Source organism: Ambystoma mexicanum, chromosome 4q (genome assembly GCF_040938575.1).
Source record: "Ambystoma mexicanum isolate Mex_15411 chromosome 4q, UKY_AmexF1_1, whole genome shotgun sequence".
Classification (NCBI taxonomy): domain Eukaryota; kingdom Metazoa; phylum Chordata; class Amphibia; order Caudata; family Ambystomatidae; genus Ambystoma; species Ambystoma mexicanum.
In genome coordinates, this window is record NC_090928.1 from 1,226,625,101 (window position 1) to 1,226,649,593 (window position 24,493).

General features: G+C 46.6%; 1 protein-coding gene across 1 annotated transcript in view; it reads right to left on the reverse strand.

Moving 5' to 3' along the window:
* Positions 1–24,493, reverse strand: part of LOC138468291 (exportin-5-like) — a 1,210,104-nt gene that overhangs the window by 731,429 nt on the left and 454,182 nt on the right. The window contains exon 12 of the mRNA XM_069608777.1: positions 16,270–16,398. Coding sequence (XP_069464878.1) covers positions 16,270–16,398 — 129 coding nt within the window. The remainder of the gene's footprint in view (positions 1–16,269; positions 16,399–24,493) is intronic.

The following is a 24,493-nucleotide window of genomic DNA, read 5'->3' on the forward strand; positions in this document are numbered from 1 at the left end:
GCCCCCCGACCGGGGATACATGGGAGGGGACCTGAACTTGGTGGTCATTTCTGACCCGAGGTTGACGCACCTCTGGAATTGGAGCCTCTGCCTCTATTCTTTCCGCGCTTCTGACCCCTCTGGGGGTAGTAAGTGGGGCTTGCAGCCGGTTCACTTGCGTTGAAGTTGCCCGTGCCAAAATTATTTTGAGTGGCACGGGCTTGTCCTCGAAAGGACCGCCGAGAATTGCTGCCCCTCTGGGAAGAGGGTTTTTGGGAAATCTGGTGCAGCGACTTAATATTGTCTCATGCTCCTCCTTGGCTGTCTCCAACGCATCATCTACCGCCTTCCCGAAGAGGTTGGCCTCTTCAATGGGTTTATTGATGATGGTTGCCTGGGTCTCAGGCCTGAAACCCAACGTATGCAGCCACGCGTGTCTCTTTAGGAGAGTACCCTGTGCAAGAGACCTGCCTGCCGTCTCTGCGGAGTCCAGGGTATTCTTTACATTTGATTGGCAAGTTTGCCCTTGGAGACAATGGCGAGAAGCTTGGCTCTGGTTGGTTCCGGAACCTCCTGGAGGCCTTCCTGGAGTAGATTCAATTGGGCTTGACATAGCGTGCTAGTAACATCGTGTTATTGCCAATCCCGACAGCATAAGCAGCCGCCGACGTGACCCGTTTGCCTAAGGCATACAACCTTTTGGACTCCTTGTCCGGGGGTGACTCTCCCCTGGCAAGGGGAACCCCTGCTCTCTTGCAAGTGTTGGTCACCACCAGCGAATCCGGGATTGCGTGTCCTTTGATATAAAGCGGGACGGTGGGGGAGGGCCGGAAGAGTTTTTCAACCCTTGGATTCACAGCCCTAGTCTGAGCGGGTGTGAGTAAAGAAGGGGCCAGCCGTCTCTTTACAGAGCTCAAGAGAGGAATAGACTGACTTGCCGGAGGCTTGTCATTAATGTTTTCTGCGAAATCCTGTTCAGGCAATGCCTCAAGCCTGGCAATTTTAAAGAATTCCGTTGCTTTTTTCAAAGTGTTGTTGAAAGCCATTTGATCATCCACCGGGGGAGCTTGCCGAACCGGTGTGAATGGGGAAGAGTCGAGGAAAACGATATCCAAATTGTGATCGTCCTGCTGGGGGCCCTCCCAGTTGTCCATTGCGCCTTGATCTTCCCCATAATTGTCCAGAAAAGAAGTCTCCTCTTCTTCTGTATAGATGTCTCTATACGTGTCCTTGTTAGGCAGAAACCTGTGCAGTTCCCTCTGGGACCACTGCAAAAGATTTAAGACTACAGGTGTTTGGCAGTAAACTCACTTGTTAGCAGTCTGTACCACACAGATTCACCTGGTAGCTGTGGCTGAGCAGTCAGACCTCCCTCAAGAAGAGTTAGGCAGTATGCAGAGTATTCACAATAGGTCAAAAGAACACAGTAGAACAAGCAAACACTGACCAGAGCTTGGTGTAAAAGAGATATAATTATTTATTTAAAAGCACATCTAATAAAACACACTGGCACTAATCTCAAGCAGTTCAAATTCAAAAACACGGTCACTAAAAGATATACACTCCCTTCAACGATTAGAGAAGTCTTAAGTAAAGCAACACTTATTTTCAGACAGCGGTGAGTGCTTAACGAAGATGGCACTCTAATCAATCGGTTTAAAAGGGAGAGAAAGGCAGAGCAAAGATAGAAACAGATCCCAACACTTTCGGAAGAACACAGTAGGAGGAAGGCAGGTTAAAACCGTAAAGTCAAAGATAACAAGGCCGGACCCACTTTAAGAGGCTCCGGTCGAAATGTGTCCAAGGTCACATGGTTCAAAGTGCCCAAAAGTCTCGCAATCAGTTCAGAAAGAGTTGGACCAAAAGAAAGGGACTAGTTAGATGGTCAAGGCAGCCAGCCCAGTCCAGAAGGTTAAGGGATTATTATTACCTTGTAGCAATCTTTAGAAAGGGAGGCCTGGTGGACACTGTACCTTAAAGTGGTGAGAATACTCCAGCGGGGGCAGTTGTTCCTGGCAGCGGATGCAAGTCGGTGCTTCGTCCGGGGGAAGAGTGGATCTCGTCGGGGAGGAAGACAGGAGTCTGTTTTGCCAGGGAAGAAACCTGCCGCGGGGTTCTCAGTTAAAAAGGAGCGGTCCTTTTATTCGCAGTCCAGTGGTAAGTGGCTATCCGGCTGCCGTGTGCTTGGCACGGGCAATTCGACCACAAGACGTCCAGGGATGCGAGAAAAAGAAGGTAAACTAGTTGTGCCCACCAGTCAAGGGAAGAAGACTCTCCATCCGGGAGATCTTCTCTGTCGTTGGGAAGTGGTGAGTCGGTTCTGCAGGGCTCCACCGGTGGTGTCGTCGTAGCAGGTCGGCTCAGCTTCTCCCTCGTCAGATTTTCAGGTCCTGTGGCGACTTCTAAAGTTCCAGTCCCAAAAGCCCTGCTTTTATGCAGCACACCCCCATTCACTCAGCCTAGCTGTCAATCAAACATGCTACTTGGGCCAATCACACAAGAGTTAGACTTGAGTTACCAAGGTAACTCAGTCTAGGGTGCCTAAACCCCCACCCATATCCCCTGTGGTATCCAGACAGAGTGGCACCACTTTTGGAGGCTTCTGTGGAGAAGCCAGCCAAATAGTGGAAAAAAGGGCTCGACTTGGGTTGGAGTCACAGAAGAGAACAAAAGCCATTTTAGAATCGAGTTCTGGCAAAAAATACCAACCGGCGATTTAATATTAAACAAACCGGCGGTATGTTCGAGGCTATGAGAAATAATTAAAGTTGGTAGACTCGAACAATGGGAAAATCCCATAGAGATATATTTGCGGTCGGATATAAAAAGTAGTATCCACTGCCACCAGCCAAAACTCGATCGGGGGGGGGGGCAGAGATGTGCCCCCTCGAATAACAGACCCCGGGGCAATCGAATTGCCCCGACCAGTACGTCCACAATATCATGTTTTGTACTGGTTTCTGTTCATAATTTGGGACTAGTAAAGCCAATGGTGACTTTATATGCCCTGAGAGACAGTCAGTCCCAGGGTATAGAGTCTATGGTGGGGTGTCACTATGACACCCCTGTGTCACTGCACTGAGGGTGCTGTGTAACAAACAGTAAAAACATATGAGACCCTATGGAGTGGAAGACCCCATAGCCCATAAAACACATTAATAGTCAAAGGAACCCCTCAAATCATGTCCAAGAGTGTGAGGAAACGAGACTCACTCTTGGCAGGAGAAAAAAAACAAACTCCAGAAATCCAGCAAAGCTGCTGGGGGACTCACTAGGTTAGGAAATTCAGCCTAAACAGAGAATTCTCACGAACAGTCCTTCTGGACATCTTCTTGATAATCAACATAGTGTTGAACATGTAGGTGCTGGGCAACTCGTGTGTGAGGGTTAGGGTCTACCCAAGCTTTTTTCGGTAGAGGTTGATCAGAAGCCCCGAAAACCTGCTCCAGCCGATCCATATACCCCTCAAATTGTTCCATAGTCCACTTGGATGACCCAAATGACCCAGCTGAGCAGGAACAGGGTCCTCCGACCCAAGGTGTTCAGAGGATCTCCTCAGGGTGCTTGAGAGGGGTACCTGGCTCTCTTCGTAAGAGTCCTCAGGATCGTCTTCCAAAACTGTGGAAAACCTTTCGGCGGATTGGCCGATCACTGTGGGCGAAACCGGTACTAGGCCCACCGCCGTAGCAATCCTATGGATACTCTTACTGATTGTTACGGAATCTTCGGGGGACAAAGCCTCCGATGATGGTTTCTCGGGTAGAGCCCTACTCGTAGATGGCAGGCCTACTCGGGCCTTGGAAACCTTGAAACTCAAAGTTTCTTGTTCAGAAACTTCGGCGTGTGTAGTTTGGGGAGTAGCGCCCTTGTTATATTTATTAAGCCCAATCATCATGCGCTGCTGCGGATGCGGGGAAGGCTTTGGATCAAATCGATCCAATGGCGCTTGCGCCTTCTTCGACGAGGTCGTCGAGGAGGGCGCTTGGGTTGTGTGTTTTGTGCGGTGTGATTGTACGCCCCTGTCACCGGGTGTGGTCCCTGTAGCAAGACTGGAGTTGAGCCTGGAAGAGTCGGGGACGGCCGTGGCAGCTCTAGAATCGTCTGCCTCAAGGTCGACAACGTCCGTGTTAGACGTTTGGTCATCCGATGTACCCCCGTCACTCTCGGCTGGTGACGCAGCGAGGGAGGCTCCACGCGTGACATACCGTACGCGGCCCACCGCTTCAACCGGCGCTCCTTAAGGGATTAGGTTTAGGAGTTGAACGCCGAACACCGCTACAGTGCTCTAGGGGGAGACAAGCGTACACGAAGTGTGCTCGTCTTTCCATGGATATCTGACCCTTCACAGAGGGCAGAATCTAAATGAGTCCTTTCCATAGCAGAAGGGAAGGGTGACCAGACCAAAAAGGAAAGAAGTGGAAAAGAGGAAAGACATAGCAGTATGGCAAACCCCGAGCCCACTCTCCCTACTGTGTAGGCCGGCCAGAAGGCCGGCCAGAAGGCCCGACCACGTGGAGGTCCGAACGCCGGATCTTAGGTGCCGGAATCCACAGCCGTAGACTGCACCCCCGTAATGTTCTTGGTAGGCGAAGTGACTTAACGGGGATTAAACCGACAATTCGGTAAGGTAAACTATGTCTCATGAAGAGCTCTGCTATAGGGCGACCAGTTATCAGGGCGACCAGTTATCTGGGCGGAAAAAAACAATCTGAGGGACCTCGGCACGTGAGGGGTTTTGGGTACTACACACGTCACGATAGGGATAGTGTTTCAGACACGCCTATGCCGACGTCCCCCTTCGGTCCCCCGAAAGACAAGATGCAATACTCCGCGGTTACCACTGGATGTCGGACCATATGCACAGCATGTGATTCTAAGCAAATTAACAAGCATCAGAAATTTAGTTCTGAACTTGCAGAGAAAAGGAAAGCTAAATCGGACAGTAGTTACTTTGAAAAAGCCTTGGCGTTCAAATGCAGTAACAATTGAAATAAGGCTTGAGCAATGCAGTGATCGGCGAGTGAGCATACGTGTGAAAGGAACAAAGATTCTGTTGCGTTTCAGTTCGTGCATTAATGAATTAAACGGTGCATGGTTTGCATGGTAGTGTACTAATAATCCTTTCGAGAAGCTGACACCAGTAGTAATTAACAATAGCTAACATCGGTTTATAGTCAATGTCGAAAAAAAAATGTCGACAAAAATGTCCAAAAAAAAATGTCGAAAATAATAATGTCGACATCCTATACATAATGTAAAAAGTCATTTTTTCGAAAAAAAAATGTCGACTTTTTTTGACATTATGACTATAAACCCTTAAAACTATCAACACCTCACCCAACACCCCCCTGCCACCTCCCCCCCCACACCCCCCAACCACCCTTTCACCCCTCACACTCAACACATACCAATTATTTATTTATTTATTCAATAAATAAACTAAAAAAGGATCATTTACTATGGGGGGGTCCCCCCAACCCCCCCTCACCCAACACCCCCCTGCCACCCCCCCACACCCCCCCAACCACCCTTTCACCCGTCATACTCAACATACCAATTATTTATTTATTCAATAATTAAATAAAAATTGTATTTACTATGGGGGGTCACCCCCCAACCCCCCCCTCACCCAACAACCCCCTGCCACCCCCCCACACCCCCCCAACCACCCCTCATACTCAACACATCATATATATATTTATTTATTTATGCATACACTAAGTTAAATTTCGAAAAAATATCGAAAAATGTCGATTTTTGTTTGTCGACATTGTTTTTCGACATTAATTTGTCGACATTTTGACTGTCGACATTATTGATGTCGACATTATGACTGCACACCGCTAACATCTGCTAACATTACATTTCGTCCTGCGTGCATTTCGTTCGCTCAGTATTGGAGTAAAGGACTCTAGAACGTAGAAAACATGCCGTGCGCGCGTTGTGTCTTCTCCCGAGTGAAGATTCAAATCTATCCAAGCACAACAGCGGCGTTTCCCCATGTTGCGTGCAGTCGGAATGGCAAAATATCTAGGCAGTGTAGCGCAGAACTAATTTCAGTTAAGTTATCAGTCACCACGAGAGTCAACAAGGGAAAATATCAGTGCGAGTTTCAGGCGTACCGCAAGTGGGCAAGAGACAGTAAAAACAGGTCCGTTTCAATGCACGCTGATGTACGAATGATGATGGCAGGAGACCTTTCAAAGAAGCCTTAACTGAAAAGTCTAAGCAACACAGGCAGTGGTAGAAAATACATAATATTCTACGGACATATGTGAGAGGTGGCATGAATTCAAGTCAGTTAAGGATTCAAGGAAGGACGTGTAGCAGTGAACTCTCAAAAGAAAAACTAAAGATTTTCAGAATTCCTTTTAAAACTGCAACAAATAAATGAAGCCCATCAACATTGGAGCATAGGCAGCAGGTACTAGGGAAGGAGGGTGGCAAGGCATGAACAAATCCATAAGAATTAGAGTTGATCTGTTAGTAACCAGTACATACTTGTCTTTTAGATCAGACAGGCATCCAATCCAGTTCCATAGGGCGTCAGTGGGTGCCAGTGAATATCAGCGTTTTTTTATTTTCTCCATTCCCCTTGGGTTTGCCAGCTTGGTAGTTTCATCAATTCAAAGACTGTTTAGGCAGCTTAACTCAGGGTGGGAGGGGGGGGGGGGGGGGGGGGGTTTGGCGGTTGTCTCAGCATCACTCCTGCAGGAAGTTTCAGATTGGACCGGACACTACCATGGTGTGCATTTACCACGTGCTGCATTCGCAGCTGCAGTAAAGCACCCAAGGGTGCCATTGTTGTCAAAATAGGCCCAGTCTTTTTTCGCCATTTCTTTGTGGAAAGGTCCTTATTGAGATTTACTTTGCGTGCCAAACCATGTTTGGTCCCTTTGTTTGTTTTGTCTTTGGTGGGATTCACGAGTGAAGCCCACCTCTGGCTCCAGGGTGTCTGGCGGGTGCAGGATGTAAGGGAGGTGCCCAAAACTCCATGTGCTTAGTCTCCTAGGAGACCCAAATGCACTCTGATGACTGGCTGGCTGGCTGTCCGGCAAGGACAGCCACCCTGCTGGGTGATTGACAGCTAGGCTGGAATGAAAGGGAGAGAACTGTTTAAAAGGCGAGTCTCTTGGCTTGAAAGACAGTCGAACACTGGACAAAGGAACCGAAAAAGAACTTTAAGAGGACGCCTGCAGCAACTCCTGGACCGTTGGGTTGCCCGGTGAAGCCCTGCTGCAGTGCCGAAAAGCCAAGTTTGCATCCGCAGAGAAGCCCCTGCAGGGACGACTTCTCCCCTTGAGTTGGTGGGACCAATCAACCCCAAAGCCAGCCACCTGGACATCAATCTCTAAGCTGGTTGAATTTTCAGAGTTGCTGAGTTTGTGTGCGTTGCTTTTAAGTTGACCGAGAGCTTCAGGAAGATCCTCTGGACTCTCAGGAAGCAGGACTGACGGAGCCTGAGCACCCCACAGCAGCGTGTGAGACCCCAGAAGCAAGGAAAGTCCATCTCGACAGACAGGAACCGTGGGGTTGCCATTTGCGGTGGATGCGAGGAGCTGAAACACTTAACAGCCACTGAAAGTGAAGTTTGCCGGTTGCAAGTTTTGACAGTCAAATGCAGTGCAGGAGTCCCACAACGTCCTCCCTCTTGTCCCCGTTAGGGAGAATACTCATAAATGTGCCAATTCTCTGCACTTTAGAGACCCCCTGCAACTTTGCTTGATTTTGAGGACTTTAGAGTGTGAGCCTTTTTTCCCTCATGTATTTTGATGTGCGTTTTACTCTTGGGTTCTTTGATTATGGAGTTTTAGATAGGTATCTTTTCATGTATGTTACACAGCACCCTCAGTGCAGTGACACCAGGAGGTCTTAGACTTCCAAAAGGTTTAAATACCTTCTCTGGGATGAACTCCCGTTTCCCAGAGAATGTAAGGTTAAATTTACTTTTTACTAGTCTTTTTAAATTACTAGACCCAGCACACACTATCTTCCTATAGAGTGCTGGAGGGTTTGCCTAGTATCCACCGTGTAACGAAACTCATGTAGCAGTCAAGTGCTACCCTTTCCTATCGAAATGGCTGGTGGCAGTGGTTTTTTACAACGAACTACCATGATTTTTCCCAACCGCGAACATTGGTTGCTTTAAACTCGTAGAGGCGATGTTTTTCAAGATGGCACCTTAAGCCCCTTTGTTTAAACAGGACCCGGTCTTTTTTTTGCCATTTCTTTTTGGAAAGGTCCTTCGAGTTTGTCTCTGCGTGCCAAACCAGGTTTCGTCCCTTTGTTCGTACACCTTTGGCGGGCTTCAGTACTGAAGACCGCCTCTGGCGTCCGAGTGTCTGCGGTGGGCAAGAAGTGAGGCAGGTGCCCGAAACTCCCTGTGCTTAGTCTCATAGGAGACCCAAATGCACTCTGGCATGATTGGCTGGCTGACTGTCCGGCAAGGACATCCACCCTGCTGGGTGAGTGACAGCTAGGCTTGAATGAAAGGAAGAAAACTGTTTAGAAGGCTAGTCTCTTGGACTGGAAAGCAGAGTTGGCCACTGGAACGAAAGAATCGAAGACGAGCTGGAAGAGGACCGCTGCTGGAAGAGGACCGCTGCTGGAAGAGGACCGCTGCTGGAAGAGGACCGCTGCTGCAAATCCTGGACCACTGGTTTTCCCGGTGAAGCCCTGCTGCAGGTCCGAATTGCCAAGTTCCTCTCGACAGAGAAGCCCCTTCAAGGACGACTTCTTCCTTTCAGTTGGTGGGACCAATCAACCCATAAGCCACCTGGATACCATTCTCAGAGATGGTTATGATTAACCAAGGGGGATGGGGAGGACACCAGCTTGTGTGCTTGACAGCTAATCGAACTGAAGATCTTCCATTTTGCCAGCTTGTTTGACCAGTCCCCATGCAGTGCAGGAGTCCCGACATCCTCCCTCTTGTCCCCATGACTGAGGGTCAGGAACAGCGGGAACTGCCAGGTACCAATGTCTTCAGCTGCATCTTTTCTTCATATTAAGGTACTGTGCAAACCCGATTGAGAGAACTTACCTCTTGCACTGAAAGTTCATAAAACTTTCCCAACTTGCAGGCCTAATCAGCTTGTGACCCAACATATGATTCTTTTTCGTACAAACTATCTGAGAACTCTAGCAAAGACTTTACTGTTTACAACAAGAACTGCTCTTTCCTAGCCAAGACACTAGCCCATTGACTTTTGCCTAGGCCTATTGAACTGAGTCGGGCCCTCTAATGAACTGAAACTATTTGCACTGCCTAAGAAAGTATTGGTGGTCCATTTTATGAACTTATTCCTTTTTACTCCCATTTAAATTAATTCAAATGCCATTTTGCTCCTATTTCAGGGGAGCCTGACTTACTGAAACGCATTGGTTTGGTATTGAAGTGCATTTGTGTATAATATTAAGTTGTCTCCTACTAGTGAATGTTTTCTAAATGACTAATAAATTATTAAGTGTTTTACCAAGAAACCTTGTGTGTCTACTTGAACCACTGTCATTGTAAGACCTCTGTGTAACATCCTTTTACTGCTCACATTCCCTCTTGAGATAAGCCTGGCTGCTCAGCTCGCTACCAGAAACTGTAGTACAGACTTATACCAAAGGTTGGTTTTGCTTACACCTGTAGTGTTAATTGTATGTGGTGGTCCCAGAGGATACTGCATGCAATTCTGCCCAACAGTCCCCACGACTGCAGCCCAGGAACAGTGAGAGCTGCACAGAAACATGAGTCATCTGCTGCATCTTTTCTTCATTTTAAAGGTACTGTACAAAGTCTAAGAACTTACCTCTTGTTGTAGAGTTGCTTGCATCTTCTACTACTCACAAGTCTAACAGCTTGTGGCCCTACAGTGATTCATCTTTTTCTCCAAAAGAGTTCTGAAACCGAGTGCAAAGACTTTTCTACTTACCGTCAAAGAAGTGCTTCAGCCCATCTAGACTCTTGCCTATTGACTTTGGCTTAGCCTGTTTTAACTGAATGGCTTTTATTGGGGGGGATCTGAAAGTATTTGCCTGCTTAAGAAATATTTCTGGTATCTTTTTTACTCAAATAATCTTTTCCCTTTTATTGCTTCCTCTTAACTAAATCTCAATGCCAACAGTAATACATTGATGTCAACAGCACCCTAGCAACTGAAGTCACCTGTGGGTGTAGGTCTCTGCTGTATGCCATCCCAAATGGGTATTTACTGATTCTGAACTTAAGCGTGAATAATTCTGAAGTATATTTGTGTGGTGTTTTACAGTGCTCCCTTCTGAAGAAGGCTTATATAAACTGACTGGTAAATAGATGAATAACTATTTTATCAAGAAACCCTGTGTCTAGGTGTCTGCTTGAATACCTGTCACTGAACCTCTCTGCAACTCCCCTACAGCTCGCATTGACGCCTCTTGATATAAGCCTGGCTACTTGTCCACACTACCAACCTGTGTTGTACAGACTTATACCAAAGGTTGGGTTACTACTGCCAGGTCAGGGTTGTTGTAGTGCACCCTAAGGGTACTGCATACAAATTGTGCCCAACACCAACATTTGCATTTCTATCAAGAAGCGACTTAGGCTAACGTTCACAACCCCGTCAGGGTCCAGCAGAGGCCAACTTTCACACCTCCAACCGAGTGCGCCACCGCCAACACCCACAGTCCTGTCTGAGTTTGGCGTCAGCTAATGTTCACAATTCCAGCCAAGTGTGGCCAACCTTCACAATCTAGTTTGGGTCTGAGGCAGCCTAATGTTCACAGTTTTAACTGAATGCAGAAGTGCGGCATTGCTAACATTCAGAACCACGCCTGGGTCCGGTGCAGGCCAACGTTCACAAGTCAACCAAGTGTGGCACTGCCAACATTCACAATCTAGTACACCGACTGGTATTCTTACAGTCATTGTTGCACTGGATGAGAGCTGGGAGTATTGGAACCACCCTCTAGCAAGCTTAGTGGGACCTTTGGGTGCCTTAGCAACAACCTCCGGTTTGAAAAAGGTTTGAACTACCACTGTGATGCTGGCCCCAGTGTCTCTAATGGCAGGGGTCTCTGACCATTTATAAGTACACTGTCCTTTTAGTAGTATTATGTTATCTGGTATAGAGTTATACACATCTATATTCTGCTATTCCCACAGACCCAGCAACACTAAAGATACACTGGCAGAGACTCCAATGGGGTCTTCAGCCAATAGTTGAATGTTTCCACTTGCCATATGTACTTCTCCCTCAGGAGTGAAGGCTAAGGAGGCAGTGTGGACCCCTGAAGGTTTACCCTTGCATCTGGGATCGCCTTTCACATGGTCAGTTGACCCACAAGCATAACATCTTCCAAATCTTTTGACAAATGGGGCTTCTGCTGACCTCCGTCTGGTTTGCCACCAGATGTTTCACTAGACTGACCCTTTTCATGTTTGTGGCCCTCTTTTGGATGGGAGGTTTTAGCATGCTCTTTGTCATCTTTCTTGTGCTGATCCCTTCATCCTTTTTATGAGTGGCCCTAGAATCCTTGTGAATAGCCCTGTTGGCAATCTATAAATCAGCATCTTTTGCTAGCTTTTTGGGATCATTCTCTTTTGAGTCAGCCAAGTGCTGCCTCAGCTCAGGAAAGCAGGCATCAAAAGTAGATTTCCCAACTTGGGTCCTTCCTATCATCCTCTCTACCTGTGGTGTTCCTCAGGGGTCTAACCTCTCGCCCTGGCTTTTCAACCAATACCTGGCAACTCTCTCCCACTGCATTGCCATTTTCTGCTCAAATTTCCAGTGCTACGCTGACACGAAACTCATTTTCAGGCTGCCCTCTGCCACCTCCTATCCCTCTCATCTCCGATTGCCTAACTGCCATTCAAGATTGGTGTGCTGCCAATGATCTTTGTCTGAATGCCAGCAGGACGGAGATCCTCCTCATCGGCACACCTTCACCATCCTTTCTCATCACTCTCTGGCAGGCCTTCCCTTGTCCTTCCTCCTACCCCCACCTGCGAGGCTAAAAACTTCGGGTCATCTTTGACTCCACCCTTTCCTTCTCTGCCCACATCTCTGAAGTCTCTAAAAAGTCAAATGTCCTACTGCACCTCAGAGGTACTCTGCCTTTCCTCCTCTTCCCCCGGAAGCTCATGGTATCCAAGCTCTGGTTCTCTCTAGGCTTGACTATTGTAACAGCCTCTTTCTAAATCTACCTGCCTCTACTCTCCGCCCTCTGCAACTAATCCAGAACAGGACTGCGAGACGTGTCCTTGGCCTCAAGCCGTGGGATCTTATCGCTCCAACTCTGAAATCTCTCCATTGGCTCCCAGTGGATGCAAGGATTAAATTCAAAACCCTCTGCATTGTCCACAAGGCTATCTGGGGCCTGGGTCCAAAATACCTTCAGCTATCCCTCTGCAAATACCTCTCCTCTACCTCCAACTCCCTCAGGGTCAGTCGGTTTTCAAAGAAACGAGCTGGGGTTAGATCTCGGTCTTCGGCTGGGGCCTCCCTCTGGAACAGCCTCCCTGCCACTCAAACTTGAGGAGAAGCATCTCCAGTTCTGGAAGCACCTCAAGACCTTCCTCTTCTGCCTTCGCTCCCCCTCTACCCTGCTGATCTGTTCTCTTGGCAACGTGCACCTGGCCACCTTCTGTCCTCTGGGCCCAGCCGGCTCACCTTGCCACCCTCCCGCACTGCTTTCGTGCCACCCCTTGCACTGGAGTCTGTATCTGTAACCATACAGCCCCCCCCCCCTTTTTCTTCCTGCACTTAACAGACCTACCCTGTCTGCTGCCTCAAACCTAGCACTTGCAAATTGCTGGCTGCACTACCACTGTTTGTTGCCTTTATTATTTATTGTTATTTACGTTTTCTCCTCTGCTTCGCACTTCCCACTTCTCCCGCTTCCATGCACTTTTCCCCTCCCCTATGCACTTGCGCGTTCTCAATGTCACTGGGCCTAGTAAGATCGCAGTTTTGTTCTACCCTGTTCCCCTCCCTTGCCTCGCTCTGAAACACTTGTGCATGAGCGCGATCTAAATGAAATATCAATATTGCTTCAAAAGAGTTCACTCTGTAACCCTTAACCCAACCACCTCAGTGCTTCAAAGGTTCACACACCCAGGTAGCCCAAGGGGTACCATCAGTCTTTTTGAGGGTCCTAAACCTCTTAAGGTACTGGGAAGGAGTTTCCCCAAATCTAGCTTCACATTTTCATACTCCAATCTTTCAAGTGCCCCCACCTCCATTACAGCGTCAGTTGCAACCTGGGGGAATCTAGACAAAAGCCAAGGAATCAGCTGATTCCCTGTGAAACCCTGAATCCCGTAGTGGAATTCAAAAGCACCCAGCCAACCCAAAATAGCAAGTTTCACATCATACATACTCACTGCTTCTTTAGGCATGCGATAAGACTCTGGGTTTGAAACATTTTCAAGAGACAATTTCTTCATTTCAAGAGCATGTTGCATTTCCATTTCCCTTAGTTAGATGTCCTGATGTTTGGTTTCAGCTTGGAGCTGTAATCTTTTGAACGCTAACTCAAGTCTCTTTTCAAGAGACAAATTCTGGACCCAGTGATGGACCTTGTAGGGTCCCTGTGGCAAAAGGTTGAGGCAAAAAGACCTGTTGAGGTAAAGGGGGGCTCACCTCCTGATACTACTCTAACTCTTCAACAATATTAGAGTTAGACTCTGAATTATCATCATCATCTTCCACATTTCCTGGGTTAGTAGGTCTGACAGGCCCATTAACCAAACTTTGATTAATGAACAATCTTGCAATCCAGGGAGATTCCTAACTTAACACATTTCTTTCTGATCTACTGTTAGAATGATCCCGGCTTCCTGCCTGAAGTTATCCATATCTGGCATGCTACAATTGCTTTTCTAGTGGAGCTTAGCCTTGTGAGGGTTTTTATATTAACAAAAGTAAAGCAAATTCTTAGTGTAACAACTCTACAATATAGCCTCACCACCAGTGTTAGGCAAAGTTTGTATGCAGTACCCTCTAGGAACACTACAAACAACTGACTACAGGTATAGGAAACCCAACCTTTGGTATAAGCTTGTACTACACAGTTTTGGGTTTGCACTGTACAATTGCTGTATGTTTAACAATGGAGAAATGTTTAAACATGCGAAATGAATATATGTACAGTGTCAAGTTACTGAACACCCTCTGTTGAATACAATGTGTTTGCATTTGTTTTGTTATGACGTTTCATTTGCACATTGCATTTTGTTGAGTCACATTGCATCTTTGTGGACCTTAAAAAAGTCCTTCCTAATAGAGTACGTATATATAAAAGTTAAAAAAAATGCTAGCATCTAAATAATAAAGGCTGTATGAACACTGATCAGTTATGTGTTGCTCTATGTTATGCTTAGGTTATTAGTGAAACAAAAATTCTGGTCTTAGTGATATCTGATAAGGAAACAATACTTGCATTAAAATTGTAGCAAAGATCTAAATATTGATGGTAGGGCGCCCCCCCATGTTTCAATTCCTTGTTAGCCCACAGTCCTTCCAGTTTGTTGGCTGTCCCTTCAGTTACAATTGGTAGTGTGTTGAGCAGCCAGGCTGATCTCAAGCGGGGACAATGTGAGCTGTAGTGGAGTTAGAGATTTACAGTTACAAGTACTCAAACTTACACAAGATGTCGGTCCTTCAAAGACGACCTCTTTGTCGAAGAGGACGAAATTGACTGCGCTTCTTGACCGAAGAAGAGTGCCTGCGCGATGGATCGCCAGGCTTCTCCGGTTGGCCACTCTAATACTTTGACTTCTTAGCCCGTGGTGCCATCATGCCTGGAACGGGGCCTCGGGAAGCTGTGTCCACCTGCACCGGCCCTGAACCCGAAGCCAGGCCCTTCCCGGGGTACGGTTTGTTGGGTGCCGCCTGCGCCCTTCGTTTAATCAGCAAACAAGCCACCGGCTACAGTCTTTCAGTGTCAGAACCCCTGGCAAATCGCACAATTCTCTATGGAGTGATTGGGGTACAGGCAATACAGACAGTCCGCATAACAGTCCCCCTCTGTAGATGTTATTGAGGTCGCAGGTCTCTCATGGCTGGAACAAAGATTTCTTCGGGCCCATAGATGACATGATGGGCCTGGCACAAACCCTAGCAACAAAGCCGTAGAAAGCAAGAAACATCATCAAGAGAGAACACAAGGTGATCCCAACAGTTTGGAGACGATTGAAATCTGGGGAATCAGGGAAGCCGGGGGGCGGGGCTATTTATACTGGATGTCCTATTGGTGCAACCTAACGCACCCATCAAGACGTTGATAGGACACTCAAAGTGTTGAAGTTGTCCATAGGAAAACTGCTAAATTAAAGTTACCGAGGCTTCCCAGCCTGACTGCAAATATTCACAGATGTGAATCCATGGAAGATCCAATGCTGGAGCATTGCACTGGTGACTGGCTCTAATCATTTTGCCTGCATCTGAATTACTTATATTGATTAATGGTGAATGCATACATTTGTGATATATGGTTTAGTAAGATAATACTACCTGCTAGTTTCATTTCTTAAAGTGTTCAGAGGCCTAATAAATAACTATCTGTATACATATTGTTTAAGCCAAATAATTGCGTTAATCTGTGTGAACTCATTGGGGCCCCAGACCACTTACTCCTAGGATCAATCCTTGAAAGCTATCCCACGATAGTTTGATTGGCTTTTCATCAAACTCTTAAGAGTCTCCCTGTCTCACCATAACTGGGGTGTCCTGCTAAAACCATCCCACCAAGGCTGATTTTATAAATCCATCAGAACAATTACCACCAACAATGAAATTCTGCCCGAACAGTTTTCAAGGGTGCAACACCTAAAGTAATTGTAGTTTCCTGGAGACATCTATAGAAAATGTGTCAGCAAAAAGCAAGTCCATGGTACGAAACACCAGCAAAAAGGTCCAAGGACTCCAAGTTAAAAACACAAACAGATTTTGGAACTAATAAAGGTGTGCCCTTAACCTGAGAAGTTCAGGATTCCTTCAGGGCTGGGAGAGTGGACAGGGGAGTGGATGGAGTACCAGTATTTAGGTCACATTTCTGCTCATCAGGGGGGAAACGTAGACTATTTGGCCCTTCACTTGGAGCAGCAGGACAGGATTTTCAGTCACAGGATCACCACCAGAAGACATCAAAATCACATCACAAGACAAACAGAATTTTAACAAACATTCAGAACAAATGTTATTTGGGAAAATGTGAAAAGTCCCAAAATACCTCAAATAAAAAAAAACCTTATATAAAAGAATAAAGCTAAACTGCTACCCTTCTGCTGTCACACTAAGTGGCAGGCACATTACTCACATATTGATGCTACAGTATGGGCTGTGCCAGCCATCAAGCTTTTCAGCCACTCACTGGCCATTCGGAAACAAGTCCTTGGGGCGAGCTGGCAAGCAACCTTGATCACCTCCCCCTGCTGCGCACAAAATGCTGGAAGAAACATGAAACAAAGTGACATAAGACATTGTCATTGTAATAAAAGAAAAATATCAAAGTTCTGCTTCTAGGCAATGAACTTACTTTTCATTAACTTGCAAAGATTCAGGAAAGGGATGTAAAATGTGAAACATAAAATGATGAATATGCAGTCTTACTTATATAGTCTAGTTTAAAAAAAGAAAGAATGTGTTAGGGAAGATTGTATGCAGTACCCTCTGGGAGACAACACCAGCACTGCCCTCTTGGCAATAGTTAACCCAACCTTTGATATAAGCATATGCTACACAATTTGGCAGAGTGACTGAGCAGCCAGGCTCATCTCAGGAGGGGTCAATGTGAGCTGTCGGGTTGTAACATGGAGATTTACAGTGACAGGTTTTCAAATAAACCTGTAACTCTCAGGGTTTCTTGATTAAACATTTATTTATTCATTTAACAGTCAGTTGAATAAGCCTTTTTTAGAAGTAAGCAAATATATGGAACAAAAATATACTTCAAAATAGTCAGTTTCTGTAAATCAGTAGATACCCATTTGGGATGGCACACAGACACTTCCTACACACCGAAGTGACAAATAACTAGGACACAGTGGAAACTGATATATCACTGGCACATTTAAAGCAATACGGAGGTTAGTATAATAAGGAAAAGATGAGGGAATAAAACAATGGTTAAACATTAAGCAGGTAAGTACTTTTGAATCCCCCAATTCAAAGTAAATTAACCCTTTCCCAGCTACACAAGTGTTAGGCAGAATCCTGTGCAGTTCCCTTTGGGAACACTGCAAAAAGATTAAGACTACAGGAGTAAGCAGTAAACCCAACTGGTAGCAGTCTGTACCACCCCGATTTACCTGGTAGCTGTGGCTGAGCAGTCAGACTTCTCTCAAGAAGAATATGGCAGTATATAGAGTGAGAAAAACACCAAACGCCAAGAAATTATAATTAGTTGTTTGTGCAAAGAAAAGCCTTTATTGTTTGTGCGAAGAGAAGCCCGACACGTGTTTCAAGCTGTGTACAGCTTTTCATCAGAGGCTTAGGTTGCAGCAATAAGAACTCCACATTTAGAGTAGGACAATGCCAGATACAGTTCTCAAAATGCCTCGCAGTTGCCCAGGATCACACGGTTTAAAATGCACTAAAAGTCTTTGCAGAATGTTCAAAAGGGGTTGGGGCGATTCAAGAAGGTAAAGTTAGAAGGTCTGGGGCCAACTCAGTTGGAAAGCCAAGGATTTAAGGGTCACCTTGGGCAAACTGAAGAAAGTGAGGCCAGGCAAGACACAGTACCCTAAACAGAGAAGACGCTCCAGCGGTGGCAGTTGTTCCTAGCAGTGGTTGCAGTTCATTGTTTCGAACAGGGGAAGAGGATCTCGTCGAGGAGGAAACGTGCAGTCGTTGCACTGCACAGGGATGAAACCAGCCACGGAGTTAGTCGGTAAAAGGTGTGTTCCTTTTATTCGCGGTCAAAGTGGTGAAGCTTGGATATCCGGCTGCCGGGGTGCTTGGCACAGGCAATTCGACTAAGAGACGTCTTTGGAAGGTGAAAAGGGCTTACTGGTTGGTCCCACCAGCTCAGAAGAAGAAGACTCGTCCAGCAGAAGATCTTTTGTCGTTGGGAAAGTGGTGAGTTTGTTGCAGCAGGGCTCCACCGGTGGTGTCATCGTTGCAGATGGCTCAGCTTCTTGGGCACCATTTGGAGGGCTTCTGTGGAGAAGCCCGCCAAAAAGTGGAACAAAGGGCTCAACCTTGGTCAGAGTTACAGAGACGGACACAAACGCAATTTTAGAAAAGAGTTCTGGCAAAAAGACCCAACCGTGAATATTAAAAATTAAAATAACCCGGTGGTATCTTTAACATTGCACCAAAAAGTGGTGTGTTTAAAATCAATGGGAAAATCCATAGAGAATATTCTGGTGGAATATTTTGCGTGGTAACCACTGCCACCAACCAGAAACTCGACAAGGGGGGACTGGACCGTGCCCCCTTGAAAACAGACCCAGGGGCAATATGATTAACCCCTTCCAGTACTTCCACAATATGATGGTTTGTACTGGTTCTGTTCACAATTTAAGACTAGTAAAGTCAATGGTGACTTTACATGCCCTGGGAGACAGTAGTCAGTCCCATGGTATGGAGTCTATGTTTGGGGGTCACTATGACACCCCTGTGTTACTGCACTGAGGGTGCTGTGTAACACAAAAACAGATGATTCCCATACCTTATGGAGTAAAAGACCCCATAGCCCAAGATCACACAAACGGTCCGAGACATCTCAAATCATGCCCAAGAGAGGGAGTGAAAGTCTCACTCTTAGGAGAAAAAAAAACAAACCCCAAAAATCCACAAAGCTGCTGGGGGACTCACTAGCTTTGGGAAATTAGCCTTAAGAGAATTCTCTCTAACAACAAGTTATAGAATTTGTCACTTTTGTTGAGGGATAGTTAAAGCACAAAGTTGGAGGTTAGAAGAGTCTTTTAGGGAGCCAGGACAGCCCATGTTAATTGAGCCAAAGTCTAGGTGAGCTGAAGCACTTCTTGAAGGTAAGTAAACGGTCTTGCACAATGTTTTAGAAGTCTGTCGAAAATTAAATCACTGATGGGCCACACGGTGGCAGGCTTGTGAGGGGCAAAGCTGCAAGCAACTCTGCAATGGCAACCAAGACAAGTCTCAACTGCAAGCTAGCAAGGCTGCACGACAAGAGGTCAGTAACCCTTAGTTTACAGTACCTTAGGTCTGAAGAAATTTGTTCCAGCTGGCTTCTGTTCCAGTTGTAGTATGGCAGATCTTGTTACTGGGCCTCAGTCGTGGGGAAAAGACGGAAGACGTCTGGGGACTGCTGCACTACAGTTTGAAGGTTGGCGGCATAGATGGAAAATCTTCACAATAGCTGCACTTTGTTAATTAAGGAGGCTTGTGTTTCGGGTTTGAACCCAGACTTCAATCAGGCATTCCGCTTACCCAGACTTTTTCAACCAGGCATGCTGCTTCAGTAGGATTCCCTGGGCAAGGGAGCGCCCAGCAGTTTCTGGCTGAGTTCAGAGTGTTTTGCAGGATATTCTGTGTCACTTGACTGCCTGCAGCCATAATCGCCAGTAGGCATGACCGGGTAGGCTCTGGAACTTCCCGAAGGCAATAGTGTACTAGGCGCCACTATCACTGTAGCTCGCAAGGAGTGTGGTGTTAGCATTCCTCGTGGAGTAGGCTGCTGAAGCAGTGACGCGCTTAACAAGGGCGTAAAGTCTTTTGGCAATTCTTGCCCAGAGGGTATTCTGCCGAAGACAGTGGTACCCGTTAGGCGAGATTGTATGCAGTACCCTGTGGGTGCATCTCAATAATCCTGACCTCCAGGCAAAAGGAAATCCAACCTTTGGTATAAGTCTGTACCACACAGGTTGTTAGCGTGTTGAGCAGCCACTCATCTCAAGAGGTGTCAATGTAAGCTGTAGGGGAGTTACACAGATTCACAGTGACAAGTATTCAAATAAACACTTACACACAAGGTTTCTTGAATAAACAATTATTAATTTAACAGACAGTTACAGTAAGCCTTCTTAAGAAGTATACATAATAGTAACACAAATACACTCAAAATACACTTAATATTTCTAAATCAGCAAGTACCCTTTTGGGATGGCACACAGACACTTCCTACACCCTCAGGTGACTTCAGTAACTAGGACACTGGACATTAAAACACTACTGTTGGCATTTAGAATCAGACATAAGTGTTTGTCAAAGAGAAAGGTTATGACATAACAAGAGATCTCACAAATATTCTTAAAAGCAGGTAAGTACTTTTGTAAACCCCCCAATGCAAAGTTAGTGAACCACTTTCTGGAAGGGAGACAAAACACTAAGTCATTCAGGGAATCATGCTAGGCCAAAGTCAATTAGGCAAAAGTCTAGGTGAGCTGAAGCAGTTCTCAGCGGTAGATCAAAGTCTTGGACAATGTTTTAGAAGTCTTTTGCAGAAAATAATTCAAAGTAGGGCCACAAGCTGTTTAGGCTTGTGAGGTAAAGAAACTTTCAGCAACTCAGATCAACCACAACAAGTCTCACCAACAGAGAACAAGTGCAGTTACACGACAAGAGGCAGGTTCTTAGACTGTACAGTACCTTTAGGTTGAAGAAAAGTGCAGCAGGTCACTTCTGTTCCTGTGCAGCTCTGCAGATCCTGGTGTTCCTGGGCCTCAGTCGTGGGGACAAGAGTACTTCTGGGGACTCCTGCACGGCAATGGGACGGTCACCAACCGCAACCAGCAATCTTCAAAAAAGTGGCACTTTAGTGTTTCAGTTCCTTGCTGTCGAGATGGGTTTTCCTTGCGTCTGGGGTCCCCCACTCTGTGGAGGGGGCTCCGGCTCAGTCAGTCCTGCTTCCTGGGAGTCTGGAGGATCTTCCTGGAGCTCTTGGCCAGCTTAAAAGCAACGCACACAATCTGGTGTTCCTCTCCCTGGCTATTTGGTTCCAGCAGCAACTGCAGTTTAAGGTCAACCAGCTCAGAGAGGATGTCCAGGTGGCTTACTTTGGAGTTGATCGGTCCCACCAACTCAAGATGAGAAGTTGTCCTTGCAGGGGGGTGCTTCTCTGTCGATACAAATTTGGAGTTTCAGCACAGCAGCAGGGCTTCACCAACGGTCCAGGAGTTGCAGCAGGCATCCTCTTCAAGTTCTTCTTCGGATTCCTTTGTCCAGTGGTCGACTCTGCCTTCCAAGTCAAAAAGCCTCACCTTTTATACAGGTTTCTCCCATTCATTCCAGCCTAGCTGTCAGTCACCCAGCAGGGTGGCTGTCCTTGTCAGACAGGAATGCACTCATAGGTGATTGGCCGGCTGGCTGTCTCCTAGGAGACTAAGCACAGGGAGTTTCGGGCACCGTCTTGGCTTCCTGACCCCACCAGACACCCTGGAGCCAGAGGTGGGCTTCACTCGTGAATCCCACCAAAGGCAAAGTGAACAAAGCGACCAAACCTGGTTTTTGGCGCGCAGAGTAAATCTTAAGGATCTTTCCAAGAAGAAAAGGTGAGGAAAGGGTAACAAAACTGTTACATGAGAAGCTAGACAAAGGGGATACTAAGTAACCCCTCTAGCACCCCATTGTAAGATAGTGTGTGCTGGGTCTCGAAAGTTACAAATGTAAGTAGTCAATTTCACTTTACTGCTATGGGAAAGAGTTTATCCAGGAGAAGGTATTTAAACCTTTGGGAAATCTGGAAGCCTTCCTGTTAGGGAGAATTCTCATTTATGGCTAATTTCCCTCACCTAGTGAGTCCCCCAGCAGCTTTGCTGGACTTCTGGAATTTTTTTTTTTTTTTTTTACACTTGGTAAGAGCTTTTCCCCCACTCTTACCTGTGTTTTGCCATGTGTTTCCATCTGTTTTTTGAGTGTGGACTTTGAAGTACACCGCTTCAGTAGCTCCCTTCTGTGTGTCACACAGAACCTTGAGTACCGTGACACAGGGTTGTCTTTGAGACTTCCCTCGACTCCATTTCTGAGGCGACTACTGTCCCCCAGAAAAGGGTAAAGTGACCATTAACTTTAGTCAATCTACCACAGATCCACTACACCATCTTCCATGGAGTACTAGAAAGGGTTAACTCGTATCCCTTTTTTCTCTGTACCTCCCTGAGCATTGTTTCGCTCTTTTAACATTTAGACTTGGCTGGTGGCAGTGGTATCTACCCTAACTTTTCTACCGCGATTATATTAGATAAACATGGTACTGTTCTTGGCTATTAGCCTCGAACATAAACCCGCTTGACCAAATAGTCTTTTTTGGCTCCAGTTGGGTTTATTCGCCATTTCTTTTTGTTAAAGTCTTTCTTGTGTTTTACTTTGCGTGACAAACAAGATTTGCCTTCTTTGTTCACTGTCTTTTGGTAGGCTTCTGCTCAGAAGCCCTCCTCAAGGCGCCCGGGTGTCTAGGAGGGCTGAATGTGAGGGAAGGGTGTAGTCACCCCTGCACAGGGTACCTAGGAAACCCAAGTCGCACTTTGCCATGATTGGCCAGGGTAGTTGTCCTGGCTGGACAACCCCCTTGCTGGGTGATTGACAGCCAGGCTGTGTGAATGGGAGTTTTTCACATAAAAGTCAGGTCTCTTGGGCTAGAAGTCGGAGTCGCCACTGGAACTACAAGGAACCAAAGAGAAGCGGAGAGAATGATGGCTGCTGCAACTACCCCATCCCGGTGAAGCCCTGCTGCAGTCCTGAGCTATCTGCCCTTCAACGACTCAGAAGATCCAGTCCAGAGTCTTCTTCCCTTGAGCTTGGTGGGGAAAGCCAGCTCATCTTCAGCCAGAGAATCCTCTTCCATGGTCGAAATCAATGCACACTGCTGTAGTGGCTCGGATATCCACCTGAAGAGCCTCTCCTGTTTTTAAGGAGTGCACCTTTTATTCCGTGTCGCTGCTGCCAGCCTCATCCTTGTGTGGTGCAGACCCCCCTTCAAATGTCTTTCCTTCTCGGCGAAGTTCCAGGAATCATGGGACTGTGGGAAACCAAAAGGAACAACTGCCTTGGCACCAGCTGCACACTTGGAACAAGGTACTGTGTTCTGTTGAGGAAACTGGGTGAATCCCTTTTCTTCATTTCCAAGGCTTGTCCTAGTCTATCCTCCTCCTTACAACTTTTGCTTCCAAACACTGACAATATCGAAGTACTTTTGGCTACGTTGAATCGTGAACTGTCTGACCGTGTGATCTTCAGCAACTGGCCCTGGTGTGTTTCAACCCGGGCTCCGGCCCTTTGACTTTTGAACTCCTGTCGGAGTGTTTGATTTTGTCTGCCTAACCAAAATATTGCCTGTGATTTTTGCCTCCAACTCCCTCTGGGTATCTCAGGTGCTAAGTGTGTTTTTGCCCCGGTAGCATTCCATGTCACGGATACGCGTTTAGTGCACCGAACTGTCAAAATGTGATCGCAATCGTATTTGCGGTAATGTGTTTTGTGCCTAACAACGGTTCATTCAAACACAGGGTACTTACCTTGAGACTTACTGTACAAAGTGAATTGGTTAGTTGTGGTATATTTAACCTGTGATTTTTATTGTAGTTTAATAGAAGTGTTGTGTTTATAACAAATCGTTTAAAAGAACAAGTTACTCTTACCTGGTAACGTTCTTTCGATGGGATGGTCCGACGACGTATTCCATATCTGACAGTTAATGTCCACAGATGTGCTGCTTCGGAACATTTTTCGGCGTCTGCGTCGATGACGTTGATGCACCGTTCCTGAGGACGACCTCCAACGGCCGACATCACCCGATGGGATAAGTAGGACGCACGTAGCCTTAGTTGGTTTTTTCCCAGAACGTGTGACACCAGTTTTCTGCCAGTCAGACACACAAGGCCTTGCGGAAACGTAAGCTGCAACCACATAAGAAATTCAGCAGCGGGGAAGGTAATATCGGACCATCCCATCGAAAGAACGTTACCAGGTAAGAGTAACTTGTTCTTTGAAGGGATTGGGTCATCTGACGTATTCCACATCTTTGACAGACTCCCAAAGCAGTACCAAAGCAAGGAGGTGGAAAAGAATTTAGAACACAAATTTAGCATGCCCAATCAAATTGCGGAATAAAGGACTGCCTTGCCAAAGACCAGATCCTGTCCTCGGATGGAATCTAGGGAGTAGTGACGTACAAAAGTATGTACTGAAGCCCAGGTGGCTGCATCACAGATGTTACGAATAGGAACACCCCTCTGTAGTGCAGTCGATGCAGCCATACCCTTGGTAGAATGGGCCCGCAAGCCAGCGGGTCCTTACCCGCCAAGCGGTAACACTCGGAGATAGCCAAAATAATCCAACGTGACAAAGTCTGTTTCGTCACAGCTTGTCCCAAACGCTTACCAGCGTAACCGATAAAGAGTTGATCGTCCACTCTGACCCGGGGCATGCGTGAAATATAAAAGCTCAACGCTCTCCTAGGATCAAGCCTATGGAGCCTCTACTCTTCCTTACCAGGATGCGGAGGAGGATAGAGTGCTGGAAGAACCACCTTCTGGCCCTAATGAAATTCCGAAACCACCTTCGGAAGAAAGGAAGGACGAACTCGAAGGACAACCCTGTCCTTATGAAACACAGTGAAGGGT